We start from the raw sequence: 20,845 nt of genomic DNA, 5'->3' as shown, positions 1-20,845 counted from the left end.
GATTTGATATCCCGCTTTATCACTACCTGAAGGAGTCTCAAAGAGGCTAACATTCTCCTTTCCCTTCCTCCCCCACAACAAACACTCTGTGAGGTGAGTGGGGCTGAGAGACTTCAAAGAAGTGTGACTGGCCCAAGGTCACCCGGCAGCTGCATGTGGAGGAGCGGAGACACGAACCCAGTTCCCCAGATTACGAGACTATCGCTCTTAACCACTACACCACACTGGCTCAATAAAGGAACTTGGTGGGTCTGTGGTCGCAGGGGCAGGGACCAGGTGTAAAACTCCTAAGACAGTCATCCTCAGGTTCAGAGCTGCTGCTCAGTTCAAACCGTATGCCAAACGTTGGTTAAGGAAGATTAAACTATAGTGTGATGTCTGAACTAAGAAACTATGGCACACAATGCTGGAAAACCGTAACTGGAAACCATGATTTCAAGAGGGTGGGAAGGTGATAGACTCCAGCTCTCATCATACCCAGCCAGCATAGGATGCTGGGAGTTGTAATCTAGCAACATCAAAGAGGAGGTACAGGTTCCTCATCCCTGCTGGAGTAAAAGGTGACCAACTGTTATGGCTGGATCTCAGGGAAATCCATTGTAGGACTAGACTAGGAGGACCTTTGGTCTGATCCAGCAGGGTTTTGCATTCCCTATGATCAGCACTTGAGGCCTTATTAGAGGCGGCTCCCTGATTGGCTGCCCTGATCTGTGACAGGGCCTTTTCAGCGGTGGTTCCCTGGTTACGGAACACCCTCCTTAGTGCGGTGTGCCTGTCTCTACCTTTTTAACTTTCAAGAGGAATTTGAAAACATTCCAGTTGACCATTTGGTGGCTGAAGAATACTGTTCCTGGCAACCTCAAGACCACTGGATGGAAGTGTGGCACTATAACTACTACACCATCTTGAGCTTTTGGGAGGAAAGGCAAGATATTTATGTAAAGGGTGAGAGCTCTCTCTCTCTCTCTCTCTCTTTCTCTCTCTCTCTCTGCACCTGGTCAGAGGCACTGGCGAATGCAAGACCACATTAAACTCTGAGTAAGGACATCAACATGAACTACTAATGGAAGGCAGATGTAGTGTGGAGCCATTCAAGAGAACAGATGGTACTAGTATCCATTTGGCTGAGATTGGTTTTCTTTTTCATTAAACACTGTGGCTTAGCCATTCTTGGAGGGGGTCAAAGGACCTGTTTATTTACTGGAAGGACACCCTGGGCCTCCCTCTGTTGTGCCAGGGCATGGGTGGAGCAGCAGTAGGTTCTTTTGCCAAAGAATCCTGGAGGCTCTTCGAGACAAATTACTCACCCTTCTGCACTAGAAACTGCTTACCATCACTATTATTATTACAGTGGTACCTCGGGTTATAGACACTTCAGGTTACAGACGCTTCAGGTTACAGACGCTTCAGGTTACAGACTCCGCTAACCCAGAAATAGTACCTCGGGTTAAGAACTTTGCTTCAGGATGAGAACAGAAATCACACCGCGGCAGCAGCGGGAGGCCCCATTAGCTAAAGTGGTACCTCAGCTTAAGAACAGCTTCATGTTAAGAACGAACCTCCAGAACGAATTAAGTTCTTAACCTGAGGTACCACTGTATTCATTATTTATTGAATTTAAATACCACCCTATACCCGGAGGTTTCATGTACAAGCACTTTGCAAAAGACTTTGCCATCTTTGCTCTTTTGTTTTGTGTATACCACACTGAAGTTTAGTGAAGATTTGACAACCCTAAAAAGTATCTATTTTACAAACATGGAACATTAAGGCTGTGGGTTAGTGACTCTAGCAAGATATGCATATATGAAAAAAATGAGAGCATGTGATATTAAAAGCACACATTCTCATTGCAGTAGACACCCCCTTTTTCTTTAATTGGTGCCATATATATATATGCTCTCTTTTATTGCACCCTTAAAAATTGTGACTTCAGGACCACATGGGTTTTCCCTCCTCACAATCGCTGCCGCTTGTTGCACATAAACAGACCATTTGCATTTCCCACCATGGCTGGCCAGGTTCCCCTCAGGTGCACCCAGGGGCAGGCAAATCTGTCAATGTTGGTTTCTCTCTGTTTTTTGTTCTTCCAGTCTTGAGCTCGGTTCAGATGAATTTTCATGGGGAATTTTAAAAAATGCAAACATGCTGAACTTAAGATTGGAAAAACAAGAAAATGAGAGAAACCCAAAATGACAGATTTGCTCCATTATACTTGCACAACTCTGTGGACAATTTTATCTGCAGTCCTCAGCTGACACAAAGTAGTGTAGCTGAACAAAAGAAACTGTTGGACAATTTCCGCCTATTGTGGATTTCACTTATCAAGAAAGCTCCGGAGAATCCCTTCACTTGTTTGCTCTGTGTGAGATCTTGGCCTTCTGAACTTAGCATGACCATCTACCATATTTTTTGCTCTATAAGACTCACTTTTTCCCTCCTAAAAAGTAAGGGAAAATGTGTGTGCGTCTTATGGAGTGAATGCAGGCTGCGCAGCTATCCCAGAAGCCAGAACAGCAAGAGGGATCGCTGCTTTCACTGCACAGCGATCCCTCTTGCTGTTCTGGCTTCTGGGATTCAGAATTTTTTTTTTCTTGTTTTCCTCCTCCAAAAACTAGGTGCGTCTTATGGTCTGGTGCGTCTTATAGAGCGAAAAATACGGGTATCTTCTCCCACTCCCTCCTCCTCTCTCTCTCTCTCTCTCTCTCTCTCTCTCTCTCTCTCTCACACACACACACACACACACACACACACAATGTGCAGAACAATGAATGAAATTCAGGGGAAACCCCACTTATGTGGGGTTTCTGTTCCCGGTTGCTGCACTGGAACCCACCCCACCCCATTCTGCCCCTGCCCCACCCCCTTTTGGTGCCGAAAACATTGTGCACATCAGAGGGAGTGTGCATGCTGATCATGCGCAGGTGGGGAGATGCCTGTACAATAGCATTGATCACACTTCCATTCTATTTTCAAGCTTCATAGCCAAGAATTTTTGTCTTATTCTGTTCACACCAGTTTGCCTGCAATCTTGTGTGAGTAAGCCCCACTGAATTCAATGGGGCTTACTTCTGACCCCAAGCAGACACACATAGGATTTGCAATGTCAATCAACCTACCTAGTCCAGGTAGATAAGCATTCACAGAGACTGTCTGGTTAATAATTGACTGCTTCCCGATATCTCCATCCCATTTAAGAACAAAAATATGACAACGGAAAGGCTTTGTGGGGAAAAGCCCAGCTTATCAGCATCTTCAGATGTCAGCGAGCACATGTCAAGATTAGCTCCAAAGAAACAGGAGAAAATGGATTTCCCATTGAGTGCTTGAGTCACTAACAGGGAACAGCTGTAGAGACAGTGACCAGAATTTCCTACCGTGAAAGTTTTAAAGAAACCCCCATTTCAGTACTGCAGCTCTTGGTGACACCCTGCCTGCTCCTTGATGAAAGAAGAAAGCGGGTGAGAAAAATGCAAAAGTCCTTGCAGGTATGTCTTAGTACCTAGGATCAGGTAGGAATGGCATCAGAAGAACAAAGTGGAATTGAGGGGGTGTCAACTCAAGGCACATTCCAAACATAGCAAACCTTCAGGCTGCAGGCATTTGCCTGCCAAAACACACACACGACCAAAACAGGAAACCTGAACACCTGAACATCAATTGCAAAGTGCTAAGCAAAAGGATTCTTAGCAACTGGGAAGCCAAAAGCAAACCAGCTTCTGTTTCTCTCCGTTCCTCGTTTTTCCAATATTAAGTTCAGTTCTCCCCATTTCCACACTGGCACAGACTGCTTGAATTTGTCTGAACAAGGCATAAGCTTACTACAGGTGGTCTGGGTAGGGGGATGTGTGGAACCCAGAGAGAGTTTGCCAACCCTGGTTCCCCCGCCCTAGTCCTTTCCTTTCAGGGCCAGATCAACAGACACGGGTCCCTTTTCTCTGATCTCATTCTTCACCTCCACGCCTCACCCACACAGAGAAACAGATATATTGAGGCAGAAAATCCCAACTGGCCCCACAGTTCTCAGTTAGGGCCTTTAAAGGCCTAAACGGCCTTGGTCCTGTATACCTGAAGGAGCGTCTCCACCCCCATTGTTCAGCCCGGACACTGAGATCCAGCGCCAAGGGCCTTCTGGCGGTTCCCTCATTGCGAGACGTGAGGTTACAGGGAACCAGACAGAGGGCCTTCTCGGTAGTGGCGCCCGCCCTGTGGAACGCCCTCCCTTCAGATGTGAAGGAAATAAGCATCTATCTTATCTTTAAAAGACATCTGAAGGCTGTATTGCTGTATTGTTTTTAACACTTGATTGGGAGCCGCCCAGAGTGGCTGAGGAAACTCAGCCAGATGGGCGGGGTATAAATAATTTTATATTTATATTTATATTTATTTATATTTATCTGCATTGATATTTCACGCTGCTCATAGTTAATCTATGGGACTCACTTCCACAAGAGGCAGTGATGGGCACCAACTTGGATGGCTTTAAAAGAGAAGTGGACAAGTTCATGGAGGAGAGGGCTATCAGTGGCTACTAGTCATGATGATCACACAACCAGGTTAAAAAGCAGAAATACTTCTGAATACCAGTTGCTGGAAACCACAGGAGAGGAGAGGGCTTTTGTGCTCAAATCCTGCTTGCGGGTTTCGCAAAGGAATCTGGCTGGCCACTGTGAGAACAGTGGACCAGATGAGCCATTGGCCTGATCCAGCAGGCTCTTCTTATGTTCTTTGAGTCTACTCTTCACCATGCAGTCCCAGGAAGGGTTACATCCAGCTAGGGATGTCAGAAAATTCCAACAAAAATGGAAAAGGAAGCAGAAATTGCTACAGTTCTTTTGTTCACGGTGGTCAGGAACAGAAACAAGTCAAGCGAAAGCAATTGGTATCTGTTCACATTGTAGTTGCTTGTTTAAGTCTGCAAATGACAAGTAATTAATGACTTTTTTTGACATTGGTTTAACATTTCCATTACATTGAAAGAATGTAAGTTACATAACTTACATTAAATAGCAGGCAGCGAGACAAATAACATACTATTTGGCAGAAACCGAAGTGCAGCTGAACAGAACCAGCACTGATTCTGGTGAAAACTAGTCAGAATGGCAATCGCTGTCTTCTCACATACCTACATCTAGCTCAGTACAAGCGGTTTAACTCATTATATGCATTACTAGACAATACATTAATCTGAATCAACAATAGCTAAAACTGCAATAATACTGCAAGGGGAAGGTATTCTGAAATAATAACTTGTTCATCCCACACTTTTCAATGCATTTCCCATTCACTTTCCTAACTGTAGAAAGTCTTTTTTTTTAAGTGGGTTTGCTGTTCTAGGATAACAGAATGTTTTAACCTACTTAACAAACCTAAAGTACCTAAATAATACCTAAAGAAATCAGCCCTGAGTGCTCACTGGAAGGACAGATCATGAAGCTGAGACTCCAATACTTTGGCCACCTCATGAGAAGAGAAGACTCCCTGGAAAAGACCCTGATGTTGGGAAAGATGGAGGGCACAAGGAGAAGGGGACGACAGAGGACGAGATAGTTGGATAGTGTTATCGAAGCTACCAGCATGAGTTTGACCAAACTGCAGGCGGCAGTGGAAGACAGGAGAGCCTGGCGTGCTCTGGTCCATGGGGTCACGAAGAGTCGGACACGACTAAACGACTAAACAACAACAACAACAACAACAAAGTTATGGGAGATGCTTCAATTTCCTCATGCAACATAATGTAAGTCTGGAGGCCCCCTGAATTTGTTGCCTTCTCTTCCTTTCAAGGCTTTTCTGAGAGAGGGGGTGCAGAGGCAGGGTCTTGGCCTGTACACCTTTAAGATCAGACACGGATCCCCAGCTACAGGTGTTCAGTTCTCCCCAGACTTTCACTGAAATTCCTTCCTGTCATCACCACCAACCACATCACCATCATGCTTGTTTTGAATTTGTCACTCAAAACTGCAGTGGGAATAACAACTCACATTTCACCTGCGCACTGAGTATTAATTACTAGGGTTGTTTTCAAAGTGCTAAATGAACTGATGAACGTTTCACCCTCTACCTCGAGCAAGGAAATACAATCAAGAGTCAATCAAGAGAGTCAGTGTGGGGCATGGTGTCAGAGTGCTGCACTGAGACCTGGGAGACTGGAGTTCAAATCCCCACCTGGCCATGAAGGTCACTGCCTCTCAGCCTGGCCTACCTTACAAGGCTGTTGTGAGGGATTAAATGAGGTGGAGGGAGAATCATGTACACCACCTTAAGCTCCGTGGAGGAAAGGCAGGATACATATGCAATAAATAAATAACAAACAATAAGGTTGGCTGTTCCACAGTGCCATGTGAACAGGACTCTGTGGCCAAAAGGGAATTTGTGTGATCAGCTAAATAGCCACTTTCATTCTACAGCATAATTTTCTCTAGAAGCTGAGTCTTCATTAAAAGAAATGAAGCGTCTTGCCTCTTGTGGTTGAGAAGATCATCTTCAAGGTGACCAAATCTCAGAAAGGAGAAGCCAGGCTAACAGATTTACTGTGGTTTATGCCACGAGAAATTTGTCAGTGACACAAGGTTCATTGTGTATGTTATATAAGCAGAGAAGCCAATATCTGCCATAATCAGCCGAAAGGTTTGGAATAATTTTTAAGCTGCATTTGAGCTCCAAGGAGCTTAAATCAACATTATAACCTACCTCACAAGGCTCTTGTGAGGATAGATGAGAGAAAGTGACTTGCTCAAGGCTGGCCAGAGAGCCACGCAGTTAAGCAGAAATATGAACTTGGGTTTCTTTGCCACATCCAAGGCCTGGATGCCACCACAACAGCTGCAAGCAACTGAGCACTGCTGTCATTAACTCTCTGGAGCCTAAATATGACATGTGAGCCCTCTAAACAAAATTTCCCATGCCTTCTTACAAGACAGTGTTGGGTTTCCCAGATGTTGTTGGACTTCTGTTCCCACCATCCCTGCTCATTGGCTAAGCTGGCTGGGAATGATGGGAGTTGTAGTCCAACAAATATCTGGGGGAACAAGATCAAAGATCAATGTCACAGGAGAAACATGCATAGTACACATCCACCTTTGAGTATATCCTACACAAATCTGGAGTCGAGCCCTTAAGACGGTTGGGTGGTGACTTAGATTTCTCCTTATAGCAACTCCTGCAGCCAAGCTGGTGCCAAACGGATTGCTCTGCTTTCCTTTGGACCACATCAGTGAGGCGAAGAAGGGGGTCTTGTTGTCTGGGCAGCCGGGGACCTCCATACACTAGGGCTGGGCGATGTATCAACAAAGCCTCACAGGCTGCCAGCGCTTCTGCCACCCCCTGCCCACTGCCATGAGGAGGCTTCACAGGCTGCTGATTATTGTGCCCTTGCTGCCAGGCTGCCACTGCTTCTGCCCCCTCCTCCCCCCCTTGTTGATCCTGCCACCACCAGGCTGCTGACAGTCCCAGATTATTTGCACTCACTCTGACTCATCACCGTACTTTGTATTGTCCTGAATACCACCATTTGGTAGCCAAGCCCAAAACCAAATCAGACCAAATCAGTCTCATTTGAATGCATTTGGGCTCGCCTGCTGCTGAAAGTGACCATGAAGTGATTGATAATATCATCATTTATCAGTTTTAGACCCTTAGGTAGTAGCAGTTGCCAGGACATTGTCTTGTTCGCCTCTGCGTAGTTTGTTCATTATTTCAGGTAACGTGATATATCGATATATTGCAATGTTTAGCTGCTGATATATCGCAATATCGAAAACCAGTTATCGCCCAGCCCTACACACTGCCCAGGTTTGCACCCCAAGGAGGTCACTTTGGTGCTGCTAACGCAGCAGTTTGACTTCACCTCCAGAGGCACACTCCATTGACACTTGAGACAGATGGATGCCAACATCGACAACTAGTCAAATTGAACCTTACTGGAGACCCTAAAAAGAGCCTTCCTGCCTTCTCTCCACTATTTCCTAGAAACAGCAACATAGGAAGCTGCTGTATACTAAGTCACACCATCGGTCCATCTAACACACCAGGATCTCAGACAGGATCTCTCCTGGAGATGTCAGGGTTTGAACCTAGGACCTTCTTCTTTCAAAGCAGATGTTCTACCACTGACTTACAACCCTTGCTTTATGTCTACAGACATTTCTAAGCCCTTACTGGCTCAAAGCAGAGCCCTCTGATTGGCTGAAGGGCTGTGTATAAAATGTCCTACTGCTTTAGGTCTGGCACATTTCTGTGGACTTGCTACTGGCAAAGAACCAGAATTATGTCCTTCCGCCGAGGCAAGAAATGGATGCCTCACCGGTCTCCATGACCTTGCCTAGCTGCCAGTCAGTGCCCTTGCTCAGTTGCTAGTCTGGCCTACACCCTTGTGAGTTATCAAAAACTGGTTGGTTTTCCGATAGCAGCATGCGTACTTATTGTTTAAGTTGGGAGCAAAGAAGAGGGCAATAGCAAGAGGTATTGGTACTTCACAGTATGGCCCCATGTGTCCTTTGAAGCAGGTGTGGGGAACCTCAGGCCCGATGGGGCTGATTGTGGCCCCCCAGACCTCTCTGTCTGGCCCTTGGAACTCTTCCCAATCCACACCCTCTCTCTCAAGCCACACATTCTCACCAGTCCTGCTTCTCAAGCACATTTCCTGGGGTGAATGTGTCCTTGAACTGCAATAACACCTTTTGCTTGCCTGGATAGAGGATGAAGAGCTGTGTCCTGTATATGTGTGTTTGCCTAGAAACCTCTGACTTTGGCTGCCTGAAATGTAGCCTCCTCTACAGGGGTAAACGTCACATCTCACTGCTCTGCCCACTTTTGGCCTTTGGCCACACCTATAGTCCAAACGGGACTCCACACAATCCTGAAGGCCAACTGCTTTCCTCCCTTTGCATCATGCACTTATGATTTAGCTCTTTGAAGCTAAATTTTTACTCTGCTCATTTTACTCTGATTTTTATTCTGCTCTTCAGCCGAAAGTAGCTCCCAGAGCAGCTTGCAAAGATCAATATGAAGATGGCTCTGGCCCTCAGGCTTACAAAAGGATACAAAAGGGAAAGGGACTGGGAAGGAAGGAGGAATAAAGCAAACACCTGAGCCTGGTTCTTAGTTACAAAGGACGGACGGGAATTTAAAGGTGTGCAAGGAGAAGGATGAGCCCATAGTGACTTTCAGCAGAGCTGGTGGAGTGACTCTGCTTCCCTTCTCTGTTTCTACTGCAGACTGATGGAGTGACTGCTGCCAGGTGACAGATGAGGAAAGGAAGAGCCGATGGAGCTGGCCTTTCTGGAAAGCTGAATATAGTCTCCTGTTGGGTTGAGTGGGGTAGCATTGCCAGTGACAATTCCTAGGGGCTCAAGTGTCCTGCAAAGCCAGTAGAGCCCATAATGCCAAAGGCAGTGTGGCCATTTTCAACCCTTTGGAGCAGTCAGTCCTGGGAGAAGCTGCCATTAATGGAGGCATGATGCGTAGATCATTTTCTCAGTGTTTCATGCCCCAAAGCTCAACCGCCAGTGACAGTCCAGGAATTCAGAGCCTGGCATGCTGCTCAACAGTCCTGGGCAGGTTTCCCTTCATTTTTTCTCTATGAGAAGCTGCGGCTGAAATAATCGACTCTCCTTGCATTCAGAAATACAGTGTGTTTAGCCCAATTAAATTATAGCTTTCTTTGCAATGCGATTATTTTCAACCTACGTTTGAAAAAAATAGAGGGTGTGTTAAAATGAGCTTCCTGTCAGCAAAACCCTTATCAGGGACACAGGAGCAGGATAAACAATGGGCAATTACTCCCCCAAATATCCTTCAGCTGAAATCTTTCAGCAACTTAAAAAATGCAAGCTGCCAGAGGCAAAAACAGCAACTGCCTACCTACCAGCATTTCTGTGATAGGGCTATGGAAGGGCTCTTCTGGCATCACTGCATCACATGCCATGGCTAAGAAGGAAAGCAATCCCTGATGTCGGAAGAATCTCAGTCAGCAAGTGATGGGCAAGACTTCTGCTGCAGATGTTGGACAGCAACAGTTTGTTGGAACAGTACGTTTTGTCTTGCTTTTCTTTCCAACACAGAATGTAAGGGTCCTGGGCAATAATAACCAAGCAATAACAACCTCTTCTTTTTAGCAAAGTGGTTGTCTTGTGTGCCTTCTGATCATTCCCTTGGTCTAGATGGGCCAGTGGTCTGATCTGGTATAAGCAGCTTACAATATGGGTAGGGACTGGTAGGGACACAAGAAGCGCCCTGCTGGATCAGGTCAAGGCCCATCTAGTCCAGCATCCAGTTCTCTCAGTGGCCTATGAGATGCTTTTGGGAAACCAAAAAGCAGGACTTAAGCACAACAGCACTCTCTCTACCTGTGACTTTCAGCAACCAGTATTCAGAGGCATACAGACTCAGAGAGGAAGCAGAACATAGTCATTGCAACTTGAAGTCACTTGAAGTCAATGCAACTGCCAAATTCTCTTTTAAAATCATAGTTTAACTATATGATGCTTTGAAGAAGTATGTTCTTGCAGGTTTCCAGTGGTCAATTTGAAAGGTGGCCCTGCCCCGTCCTGGCATGTAGCCTCCAGAAGTTTGCCCTGAGGGAATGCAGCCCTCGGGCTAAAAAAAGGATTCCTCACCCCTGGGCTAAGACAAGCAGGTTGTTTTAGCTTCAGATCTTCATCTGTCCAATGGGAATGGAAATAACAACAACAAAACAGAACAACAGCAATGCAATAATGATTCTACTGAGTTCAGGGTGCCTGGACATATTGGTTAGATTTTCTTTACTATTGCAACAACCCTGTGAGGTAGACTGAGAAATAATGTCTGGCCTATGGTCTCCCAGTGAGCACTTCTGCCAAGTGGAGATTTTTAATTCTGCTCTTGCTGGCCAAAATGTTAAATGTTCTCTGACCACTGCATCATAGCTGTTGGACAGTGAAGACATTTTAAAGGGCAGTGGGTCCCAGTTTGAAAACCTCCTTGTAGCATTGAAACTAAATACACATTCTTTCTCCAATATAACCTCAAAAAGCAAGCAAACATGGTGACGCTGATTTTGTCACTTTGTAACAGAAACTGGCTATGGACATGACCTTGCAAAGTTGTTTTTACAAAAGAATGACAGCCTGATGAATTGTGCAAATCATGCCACCATGATGAGTTCCCCCATCCCACAAAAATACAACCCACTTGTTTGTGTCCAATCACAGAGTAGTATTTGCTGCATAGCAAACGTAAAACGCATTGGCAATTGCCGTTACATCTCTCAAAGTGCCGCTGCACCCTCTCAGTAGCACCTCCAATACATAGCTTTGTAGATTATCCACCGTGCTAAGCACTTCACAGAATGGCACTCCAGCTCAATTTAGACCCCACTTAGATTTATCTGGGAGTTTCACCACCTTGCTCCCAGCAATTCAGAGCAGCTGTCACATTGAGTGATGGGATGCCCCCCTGCATCAATTGTCGCTTTCAGATTCTTAGGAAGATCATCCAGTCCCTAGATCTAATTTGTAAATGCAGATTGCATGGCGGAACTTGGATCTGTTCCAGTTTCCCCTTCTTGCTACAATGAGTCATTGAGCAAAATGAATGGCAATTTGCCTGTCTCTGCTCGGAGTTTTGAGTATCTTTTCCATCCCCAGCAGTATTCTGACATATTTACGCATGCAAAAACAGTGGAGCAAATCCTTCATGGACTGGATAACAATAGACTTTTCCTTTAAAAAATATTGTGCTTTTAACTGTAGCCAAACACAGAGGTAAAGGTGTTTGGGAAAAACTATACCAATTATATTTCTGAGTGTCTGGCTGGTACAAACTGCACAGGAGCAGGGCCAGAAAAAAGCCAGCAAAATTCAGCCTTTGGTAAGGCCCACCCTCAATATTAAATGTTTTCTAAATATTAGTTAGTTAATTAGTTCAGTGTATTTATATCCTGCATGCAGGCAACTTTTTACCTAATCACTCACTAAGAAGTAACACATTTCAGTAAGTTTAAACATGTTGGGCTATCTGTATTTATGTTCTGGCAGTTCTACAATAATTCCCCCTCTCCACAAAATCACTGGCTATAGGCCAGGGATGGGCAAATCTGTCAATTTCAGTTTCTCATTTTCTCACTCTTCAGTTCTCCACACTTTGACAACCATTTGCAATTAAAAAAAACAAACCTCAAGGAGGTTCGTCACCATTTAGGTGTCAATTTCTCCTAATATGCAGTTTTATATGCAATTTTGCATAATTTTTGCAAAGCAGCCTTCTCTAATAGAATGCATTTCTGCTCATACATGCATCTTTATGCAGTTTACTCTGGTATAAGTACACATTACTTGGCTAGAGAACTGCACTGCAAAATCCAGAGATTTGCAGATTTTGGGAAATGTAAATTAGTTAGCTTCACCTTTATTTGCAAACTGAATTGATTCCCCCCCTTCATACCTCTCCCCTGCCCAAATGCCCTCTGCACACCCCTTTCTTTTAAGCTTGTCTCAGCTGTGTGTGTTTCAACATTTAAAACAGCTACCCACATAGCAGGGCTTGACGTGGTTTGGAGGTTGAGGAAAGTCACTCCAATGACCCACCCTGGTTAAATCTCCTCCAGATTGTTCAGGGTATGGTTGGTTGGTTTTTGAAATGGTGTGACTGGCACAATTAATGAAAAAGAGCAAATAGCAAACAAAGCACATCAGAAAGGATCATAACTCCAAGTTGCCACCCTCCTTCTGACAGCTTCTCCAAAACAAGCCCTCCAGAACAAGAACGCAACGCCCACACAAAATATGCATCGTGCCTCATCATAACAGGATTCCCCAGACGACATTTGTTGGGGGTGGGAGAGAGAGATCCTTGAAGTTCCAAGAAATGTCACAAGCTCATGTCCAAAGTTTAATACAAAAAGTTTCCACATGGCTGTTTCAAGGAATGAGGCCAAACGGACTTGCAGCTTCTCTAGGGGCTTGTTAGGACCAGGGAAGAACACTTTCCCCCCCTGCTTATATGGAAATTTGAAACTTGCCTCCAGAGTGGAAGATTAGAAAGGAGGGTTGTGTAAACAGGGCTGAAGTGCTAAGTTGTTGGGCCTCCGCTTTGCAGGGAAGTTTTTACCCACTGACCTGAAACACATTTCCCCACAATCACAGACTGGGGAAGGGAGAATGGTAACAAACATGGTTGGTTTGCACATTGCGTCTGATTAGGGGCTGCTGCTGCAAGCTATGCAAGTCATGGTAGAAAGCTTCACCTGATGGATTTCTGCCTGCTACTTGGCAGCTAATTTTGCACATCGGTCCTAATTAGCCAGACTGATCTATCTGGAAGAAGAGCAGGGTAGAAATAAAATTATAATGGTGGCTACGTAGTGTTTAGGAAAGGCATTTTGTACATGCTCAGAGGCATACCCTATCACTACTTCTAGTGCAATCTCAAGACCAGGGAGGCTGTGCTCAATAGCAGAGCAGATACTTTATATGCAGAAGAAGTTCCCTGGTTAATTCCCTGGTATCTCCAGCTAAAAGGGTCAGGTAGTTGATGACAGGGAAGACCTATGCTTGTGTGATTAGAAGTCAATCTATATATATTGTTGAAGGCAGCTTTATATGTCCACGTTGAGCCATAATTCTACTGCACTATACAGAGACCCTCATAAAGCACGGGGAAGCACTTTCGTAATCCCTCCTTTGGAAATCTGTTTACAAACCTCCCCAGCATGAAAACTGGTTTTAAATTGCTGTGTTTTATACACATTTCAGCTTTTCCCTGGAATCTCTCCTGTTGTGATTTTATTCCACTGTGAATCAGATTTTGCAAAATGCCCAAAGTGCTCAGTTGGATGGGCTGTGTGCAAATGTAATAAACAGAACAAAATACTCAATGCAATAAATATAGAGAAACGCTGCCAGAGTTATGGTGGTCATGTACATAAGATATTGGGGGTCCTGCACCTTAAATTAAAACATATATATGTGCATGAGGCTTTGTAACGCTACAGAGAAGCAATAGAGGACTGGAGGAGAATGGAGGCAAGGATAGAGTATGCAATTATTTCAGTTGCAAGCCAATCTCAAGAAGATCTTCTATAAAGCTATTAAAGATGCAAGAGCACGTCTGTTTTTCACCTGGGCTATCCCAATCAGAGTGGGCAATACTGGGCTACTGGGCTTGATTTTGTGGTCATTTCCCCCCCTTGATATATAAAATGGTTTGACCTGGTGCAAGGCAGCTTCTTATGTTCTATTCCTGCTTATTAAATCAATGCAAGTTGCTGCTGTTTTAATTAGGACACATCGAAACATGTTATTTGGCTGTGGAAAAGTAACACATCAGGTGCATGCCAGCATAAGATGAGAAGAGGAGCAGAGGGAGGAGAAAACAAGAAAGGGTGATGAAGCCGCACCCTGAGAGATTAAGTTCAGGAATGTGGCAACAATCTCAAACAAACTATTCTGAAGAGGAAAATTAAAGCTGCAGCCTGTGTGTGCATATTTCCCTGCGTGGTAAACCCCATTGCACCCAGTGGGATTGACTCCTGGGTAAATGCACACAGGATCAGGCTGCTCAAACTGTATATCTTGTTTCGGTATGAGAAATAATGTGTGAGAAAGTACTATTGAGGATACACAGAGGACCTGTCACACGCAAGTTAGTAACCATAACTCTTCATATTTAGGAGCAGAATGTCAAGAAGTTAGCTCAGCTGGTTGGAGCAGGGTGCTGATAACATCAAGGTTGCAGGTTCGGTTCCCGTAAGGGGACAGATACATCTTCCTGCATTGAAGGGGGTTGGACTAGATGGTTCTCAGGGTCCCTTCCAACTCAGGTTTCTGGATCATTCTTTCACTTGCCCTCTTCAGCAACCACCAAACACACAGAAATTAACCTGGAAAAGCTTTCTCTGTCACCTGATCTCTGTGCCAGGTAAAGGCAGCTTTCCAAATATCTGCCTTTTCAAGCTGCTGCCGCAAGACACAGGAACACAGACAGCAAACAAAACAAAACAAAAGCAAACCTGCTTTCAGTACAAGGGCTCAGTGACACGAATAATACAACACAGAAATACTATAGAACATGTGCAAAGTCCCTGCTGCACACCACTCATTAACATAGCTGTCAACGTTTCCCTTTTTTAAAGGGAAATTCCCTTATTCCGAATAGGATTCCTTGCAAGAAAAGGGAAAAGTTGACAGCTATGCTCGTTAATCCACCTACCCAGGTACTGGATTTGGGGTGGCGGTAGTGAAGGCAAACTGGGCACAGGGTGCAGCTTAGTGGCAGGTTTGATCCTGCACGTTTTATTTTAAAACAGAAATGAAGCAGATATATGCCAAGAAAGCTGTTAGCAAAATGATGCTCCTGTGACACTGGATCACAGAATAGAGGTATGTATTGTAGAAAGTCCGGATAGGAATCTGCCTTATACTTAATCAGACCATTGGTCCATCTATAGCTCAGTATTCTCTACACTGACTGGCAGCAGCTCTTCAGAATTTCTAGTGGGGAGCCTTTCCAGGCCCTTTCTGGAGATGAACCTGGGACCTTCAACATGCAAAGCAGATGCTGTACCACTAAGATATGGCCCTTCTGTCTCTCCTATTGGTCCATCAAGCTCAATATTGTCTACACTTCCTGGCAGTGGCTCTCCAAGTTTTCAGGCAGCGAGACTTTCCCAGCCCTACCTGGAGATGCCAGGAATTGAACCTGGGACATTCTGAATGCAAAGCAGATTCTTTGCCACTGAGCTACAGCCCTGGAGAATCTAGGCGACAGCTCCAGGGCTGCCCTGGAGATCTGAAACTGTACAGGTACAGCTCACACCTGCTTGTTCCTCCCCACAAGCTGCCTAGTCAGGAGCAGGATCTGTATGTCGAACGACATGTGTAAACAGAGTGCAATGCTCACCTTTTCTTCTGCACTGTCGGGCTGTACTTCCCTTTGTTTCTCTTCTTGAACAGAGAATGCATAATGTTAACCCCAGGGTTCAGCAAGTGCCGACGGAATCTCGTTCCAGTGGAAGTCCAAAGCAAATAAAATTAAAACGAATGAACCGGCAAGGCTCTGTCACACAGCTCTTGTTGTTCCCCCTGGTGAAAGGTTGCTGGTTTCTCTTTTTGATGCTAGATCCTGCAGTTTTAGAATAGTTGCTGAATGGAGAGAGGGAGAGAGAAAGAGCAACTCTGCGGCTACCTCAAGTCCTGCTTCTCTGGCACTTCTGCCAAAGGAACTGCAACTCTCCCAGGCCAAGCGAACTGGGAGTTACCTCCTCCCCCTGGAGGTGGTGCTTACCTACCACACACATGTCATGGGCCCAGGCGGAGCCAGTCTAGGCCATTATTTCCTCGTCAGCCTCTGCCGGGAGCAGTTGTTGCTATGACTGCCTATGACTAGCACATCTTTCTGTCACTGGCAGTGTACGAGGGTTGCAAGATCCATTCAGCCCTTTCTCCTTTGACTTTAACAGCAGCTCAGCAGGTATAAGTTCACCAGGTGAAGCTTTTTCACCTAACAGGAAAATAAGGGGCTGGGGGACAACCTCACCAGTTAAATTCATGCACCCAAGGCTGCTGTTAAAGGCTGAGGAACAGGAGGGGAGGAGAGTAGTGGATTTTTTTTTATGGCTGACAATGTTTAAACTGCCTTATGGACAGTTTGATCAATAGGCATTAGCTGGTGATAATGTTTAGTTCCTTCATGCCTTGAAAAGCTTCTCCTGTTGATTTCAGTGGATCAAGCGGCCTTTCAGGCCACAAAGAGCAGATCGGGCTGGTCCCCCCCCCCATCAGATGGCAGCCCTATCTGTATCGTGGAGGGAATTCCAGCGATTGTAGCTCTTCTCAGTTTTGCAGCACAAGCTTCACCGGCATACATTCCCTGGCTAGGCAACTGTAAAAGATAAAGGAGCCATATCTGCTTTCGAATCTAGTTACTTTAGATAGGGCTTAATTTTAGCCCCAGAGCTTCCCCCCCTTTTTATGCCTGTACTCAGCCATTCATTAAATGGATGCCTCTTATCACATTAATCTGAGTTGACAAAATACCCTACCATTTTGTCAAGTGTAGAGTACAAAGCATTACTTGATCTTATCTTCACAACAACCCTGTTAGGTTGGCTGGGTCGAGAGGTAGCGGCTTGCCCAAGGCCGTCCAGTGAGATCTGGGGCTGAGCTGGGAACTTTGTCCCAGTCCAAACTCAAAATTCAAGCCACTGCACACAAGAGCAGCTAGAGTGCCTCTGACCACATGCAGAGTACACATTTCTACCCATTTAGTAATGATAGCCATATGTGGACCTGAGCTCCTGCTATTCCTATATGGGTGGCCAGGTGATCAGTGAAGGCAGGCTGTAGTATCAGCACCTCACAATTTGGGCTTTGCCTGGGGCAGGCTGGAATACCCTTGAAGGCTGGGCCAAGCAATGGGAACAGCCCTTGTTTTTGAGAGACTTTTCCTGTCCCTGTAGAGGTTAATCCAGCCCTTTCCTGTTGGGGTGGATACAGAAGTACACAGGTTGCACCAGACCTCAGGAGGAAGTTACAGGAGAAGGCCCATTTGGTTGCTAAGCAACATCCCTGTTAGGCCTAGGTAGTATTTCTGCTCCCTCTACTCATCAGTGACAGGGCAGGTGTGACTTTGAAAGCACACCTTTGGATAAACTGGTTTGGTGAGCGTGTTCTTTCTCAGCAAGGCGTAACTCCAACCTCGATAGAGCAATAATTAACAGCCCACCCACCACCTCATCATTGGTCTTGTCACTTTTGAAGCAGGGATATGACCAACGTCCCCCAGTTTGGGACCTTGAGGATCAGAGGCCTCGGGTGTCTTAGGTCACACCATGTAACTGTAGCTGGGGAGGAAAAAACCCACTTCCAAACCCTTGATTCTGAGCCTGTCCGGGTCCAAATACCTCCTTTTAAAAGGGCACCTGCTGTTCAGGAAACAAATATTTTATTGACTCATTGCATTTATTTACTGCCTTTCCTCCCAGGAACTCAAAGCAGAATGCATAGTTCTCTTCCCCACCCTCACTTTTTCCTCATAACAACCCTGTGAGGTGGGTTAGGCAGAGAGAGTGAGGAAAGCCCTTAACATCCAGGAAGGTACATGGCTGGGCGAGGATTTGAACCTGTCTTCCTGCTCCTAGGGCAGACCCACACTATACCTTTGAAGCAATCCAAGGCACATTTAAAGTACATTATATCCCCCAGAAAATTCTGGGAACTGTTGATTGTGAAGGTTACTGTGACTTGTCGATCTCTGAGAAAGAAACTACAATGTTCATGCTTCCTGGGGGGGGGGAAACTATGTGCTTTAAATGTGTGTTGAATGTACTTTATGGTGTGGATCTTTATGGTGTGGCCCCCTAGTCTGACATTCTAACCACTACACCTACTTGCCCAAAGAGGATTCCAGCCATGCCATGTGCTCCAACTGTCCCTGTTAACCAGAAACACTCTCTGTTTTCTGGCTCCTGTCCATCATGGTAAAATACTGTCCACATTTTTGTCTCTGTTTTTTGTTTTGGAGATAGACATGTCTACAAATGTGTTAATGTGCACTTACATCCCTTGCAGCAGCAGTGGTGAAACTTGTAGGGTCTACTTTGTTTTGTATTAGAAAGTGAGATCCACCAGCTAGAGCTTGGTGCAAAAGACATAACACACGGGGGGGGGGGGGGAATCTGAGTTCAAGAAATGATGGTTACGAGTACCAGAACTGAACAAGAGCTCACAGTCCTGCCACACAAAAATCCACACCTGGTTGCTGATTCCCCACCCACCCCAGCTGCAAGCTGTCTCCTTTTCAGCAGTATAAATTTTGGTGTGGGTGATTTTGTGGTTGCCGCTTCTAAACAATTAGGAGACATAAATCCTTGCCAATAAAATAACCAAAGATCCACTGGTAGATCCTGCTTCTGCCTATCACTTCTTTAAAGTTCCCTACCTAAGCAATATTGGGACGCGGGTGGCGCTGTGGGTAAAAGCCTCAGCGCCTAGGGCTTGCCGATCGAAAGGTTGGCAGTTCGAATCCCCGCGGCGGGATGCGCTCCCGTTGTTCGGTCCCAGCGCCTGCCAACCTAGCAGTTCGAAAGCACCCCCGGGTGCAAGTAGATAAATAGGGACCGCTTACTAGCGGGAAGGTAAACGGCGTTTCCGTGTGCGGCTCTGGTTCGCCAGAGCAGCGATGTCACGCTGGCCACGTGACCCGGAAGTGTCTGCGGACAGCGCTGGCCCCCGGCCTCTTGAGTGAGATGGGCGCACAACCCTAGAGTCTGTCAAGACTGGCCCGTACGGGCAGGGGTACCTTTACCTTTACCTTTTACTTAAGCAATGCCTGTTGTCTTTGTCCATGGAGTTTTCTTGGCAGGGATACTGGAGTGGCTTGCCGGTTCCTGCTCCAGGTGGATCACGTTTGGTCAAAACTCTCCACTATGACCTGTCCATCTTGGGTGCCCTGCTCTGCATAGTTCATAGCTTCTCTGAGATATTCAAGCCCCTTCGCCACGGCAAGGCAGTGATCCATGAAGGAGACTCTTGAGAGTCCCATGGACTGCAAGAAGATCAAACCTATGCATTCTTAAGGATATCAGCCCTGAGTGCTCATTGGAAGGACAGATTCTGAAGCTGAGACTCCAATACTTTGGCCACCTCATGAGAAGAGAAGACTCCCTTGAAAAGTCCTTGATGTTGGGAAAGATAGAGGACACAAGGAGAAGGGGACGACAGAGGATGAGATGGCTGGATAGTGTTCTCGAAGCTACCAGCATGAATTTGACCAAACTGCGGGAGGCAGTGGAAGACAGGAGTGCCTGGCGTGCTCTGGTCCATGGGGTCACGAAGAGTTGGACACGACTAAACGACTAAACAACAACAACACCTAAGCAATACACAGACTTACACATTGTCAAAAAAATAAAAGAGGAAACATATCACCCAAAGAAGGTGATGTATAACTTTGTGTGTGTGCTAATTGATATGTAAGGATGCAATTTAGAAAGAATCCAGCCCATCACACCATAATGAGGAAGACTGCCATTTGGTGAGCTACATGCCCATTTAGTCTGTTGTCCATATGCTAACTGTGCATGGGCTACTTCAAGCTCTCTGCTCTGCCATCATAGGATTCGTTATCTTTAAACATAGCTTAGACCAGACAGCTTTTCAAACAGAGGACATCTTCAAACAGAGGACTGTCTTCTGATATCCGTTCAAATTGTTCTCTTTAAAGCATTGATGTCGCGGTTCAGAGTTGCAGAGGATCAACAACTCATTACAGTTTCTGCAACGGGGTCCCTGTTTCCAGTGCCTCAGAGCTGCCCAATTGGCTTGAAGGGAGAGCTTTTTAGGCACTGAGAACTCTCCTCACCTTTTGTGCTTTATCCAATCAGAGTGAAAGGAGGTGAGTCAACCACTGAGAATTGGCTTCAGTTTCAAGAGAAGGTTGTTCAGTTTCACGATAATAGTGAGCAAATTCTGTTACATGCAATGGAACTTCAATGGAAACAGAACTAACGTCACTCCAGAAGAAGATACTGGAGAATGCCAAATCATTTGCCCATGTATGTGCATGGTAAACAGTAGATATAGCTGAAGGGCAACATGGAAATCTGCATCGATCATTGCAATGTATCTGTAATTATTATTACTGTATAATTATAAGATTACTGTATAATCTTAGAAGGTTGTAGAATTTTATAAAGGGGTGTGGCTATAAGGAGCCATGGCTGTGACTATCATGAAGGAACTCTGCACTTCTGAATTGGCCACTATACGAGTGCTTTAAAATAGAACACATAACCACCTTGCCCAAGTCCCTCAAAAATAAATATCTGAAGGACAACCAGATATGGCAGCATGGGAGATCTATGACT

At 45.5% G+C, this 20,845-nt stretch overlaps 1 protein-coding gene across 2 annotated transcripts in view; it reads right to left on the bottom strand.

Moving 5' to 3' along the window:
- PPL (periplakin) overlaps positions 1–16,250 on the bottom strand; it is a 56,444-nt gene extending 40,194 nt beyond the window's left edge. The window contains exon 1 of one of the 2 annotated variants that reach the window (XM_053365046.1): positions 15,880–16,250. In XM_053365046.1, the coding sequence (XP_053221021.1) occupies positions 15,880–15,941 (62 nt within the window). In that variant the 5' untranslated portion in view covers positions 15,942–16,250. The remainder of the gene's footprint in view (positions 1–15,879) is intronic. The other variant, XM_053365045.1, reaches the window with a different exon arrangement.
- Between the last annotated feature and the right edge of the window lie 4,595 nt (positions 16,251–20,845).

This window comes from Podarcis raffonei, chromosome 14, assembly GCF_027172205.1.
Source record: "Podarcis raffonei isolate rPodRaf1 chromosome 14, rPodRaf1.pri, whole genome shotgun sequence".
In the NCBI taxonomy this organism is placed as follows: Eukaryota; Metazoa; Chordata; class Lepidosauria; order Squamata; family Lacertidae; genus Podarcis; species Podarcis raffonei.
Note: the sequence above shows the minus strand (reverse complement) of the source record. Positions and strands in the feature narration are given on the sequence as shown.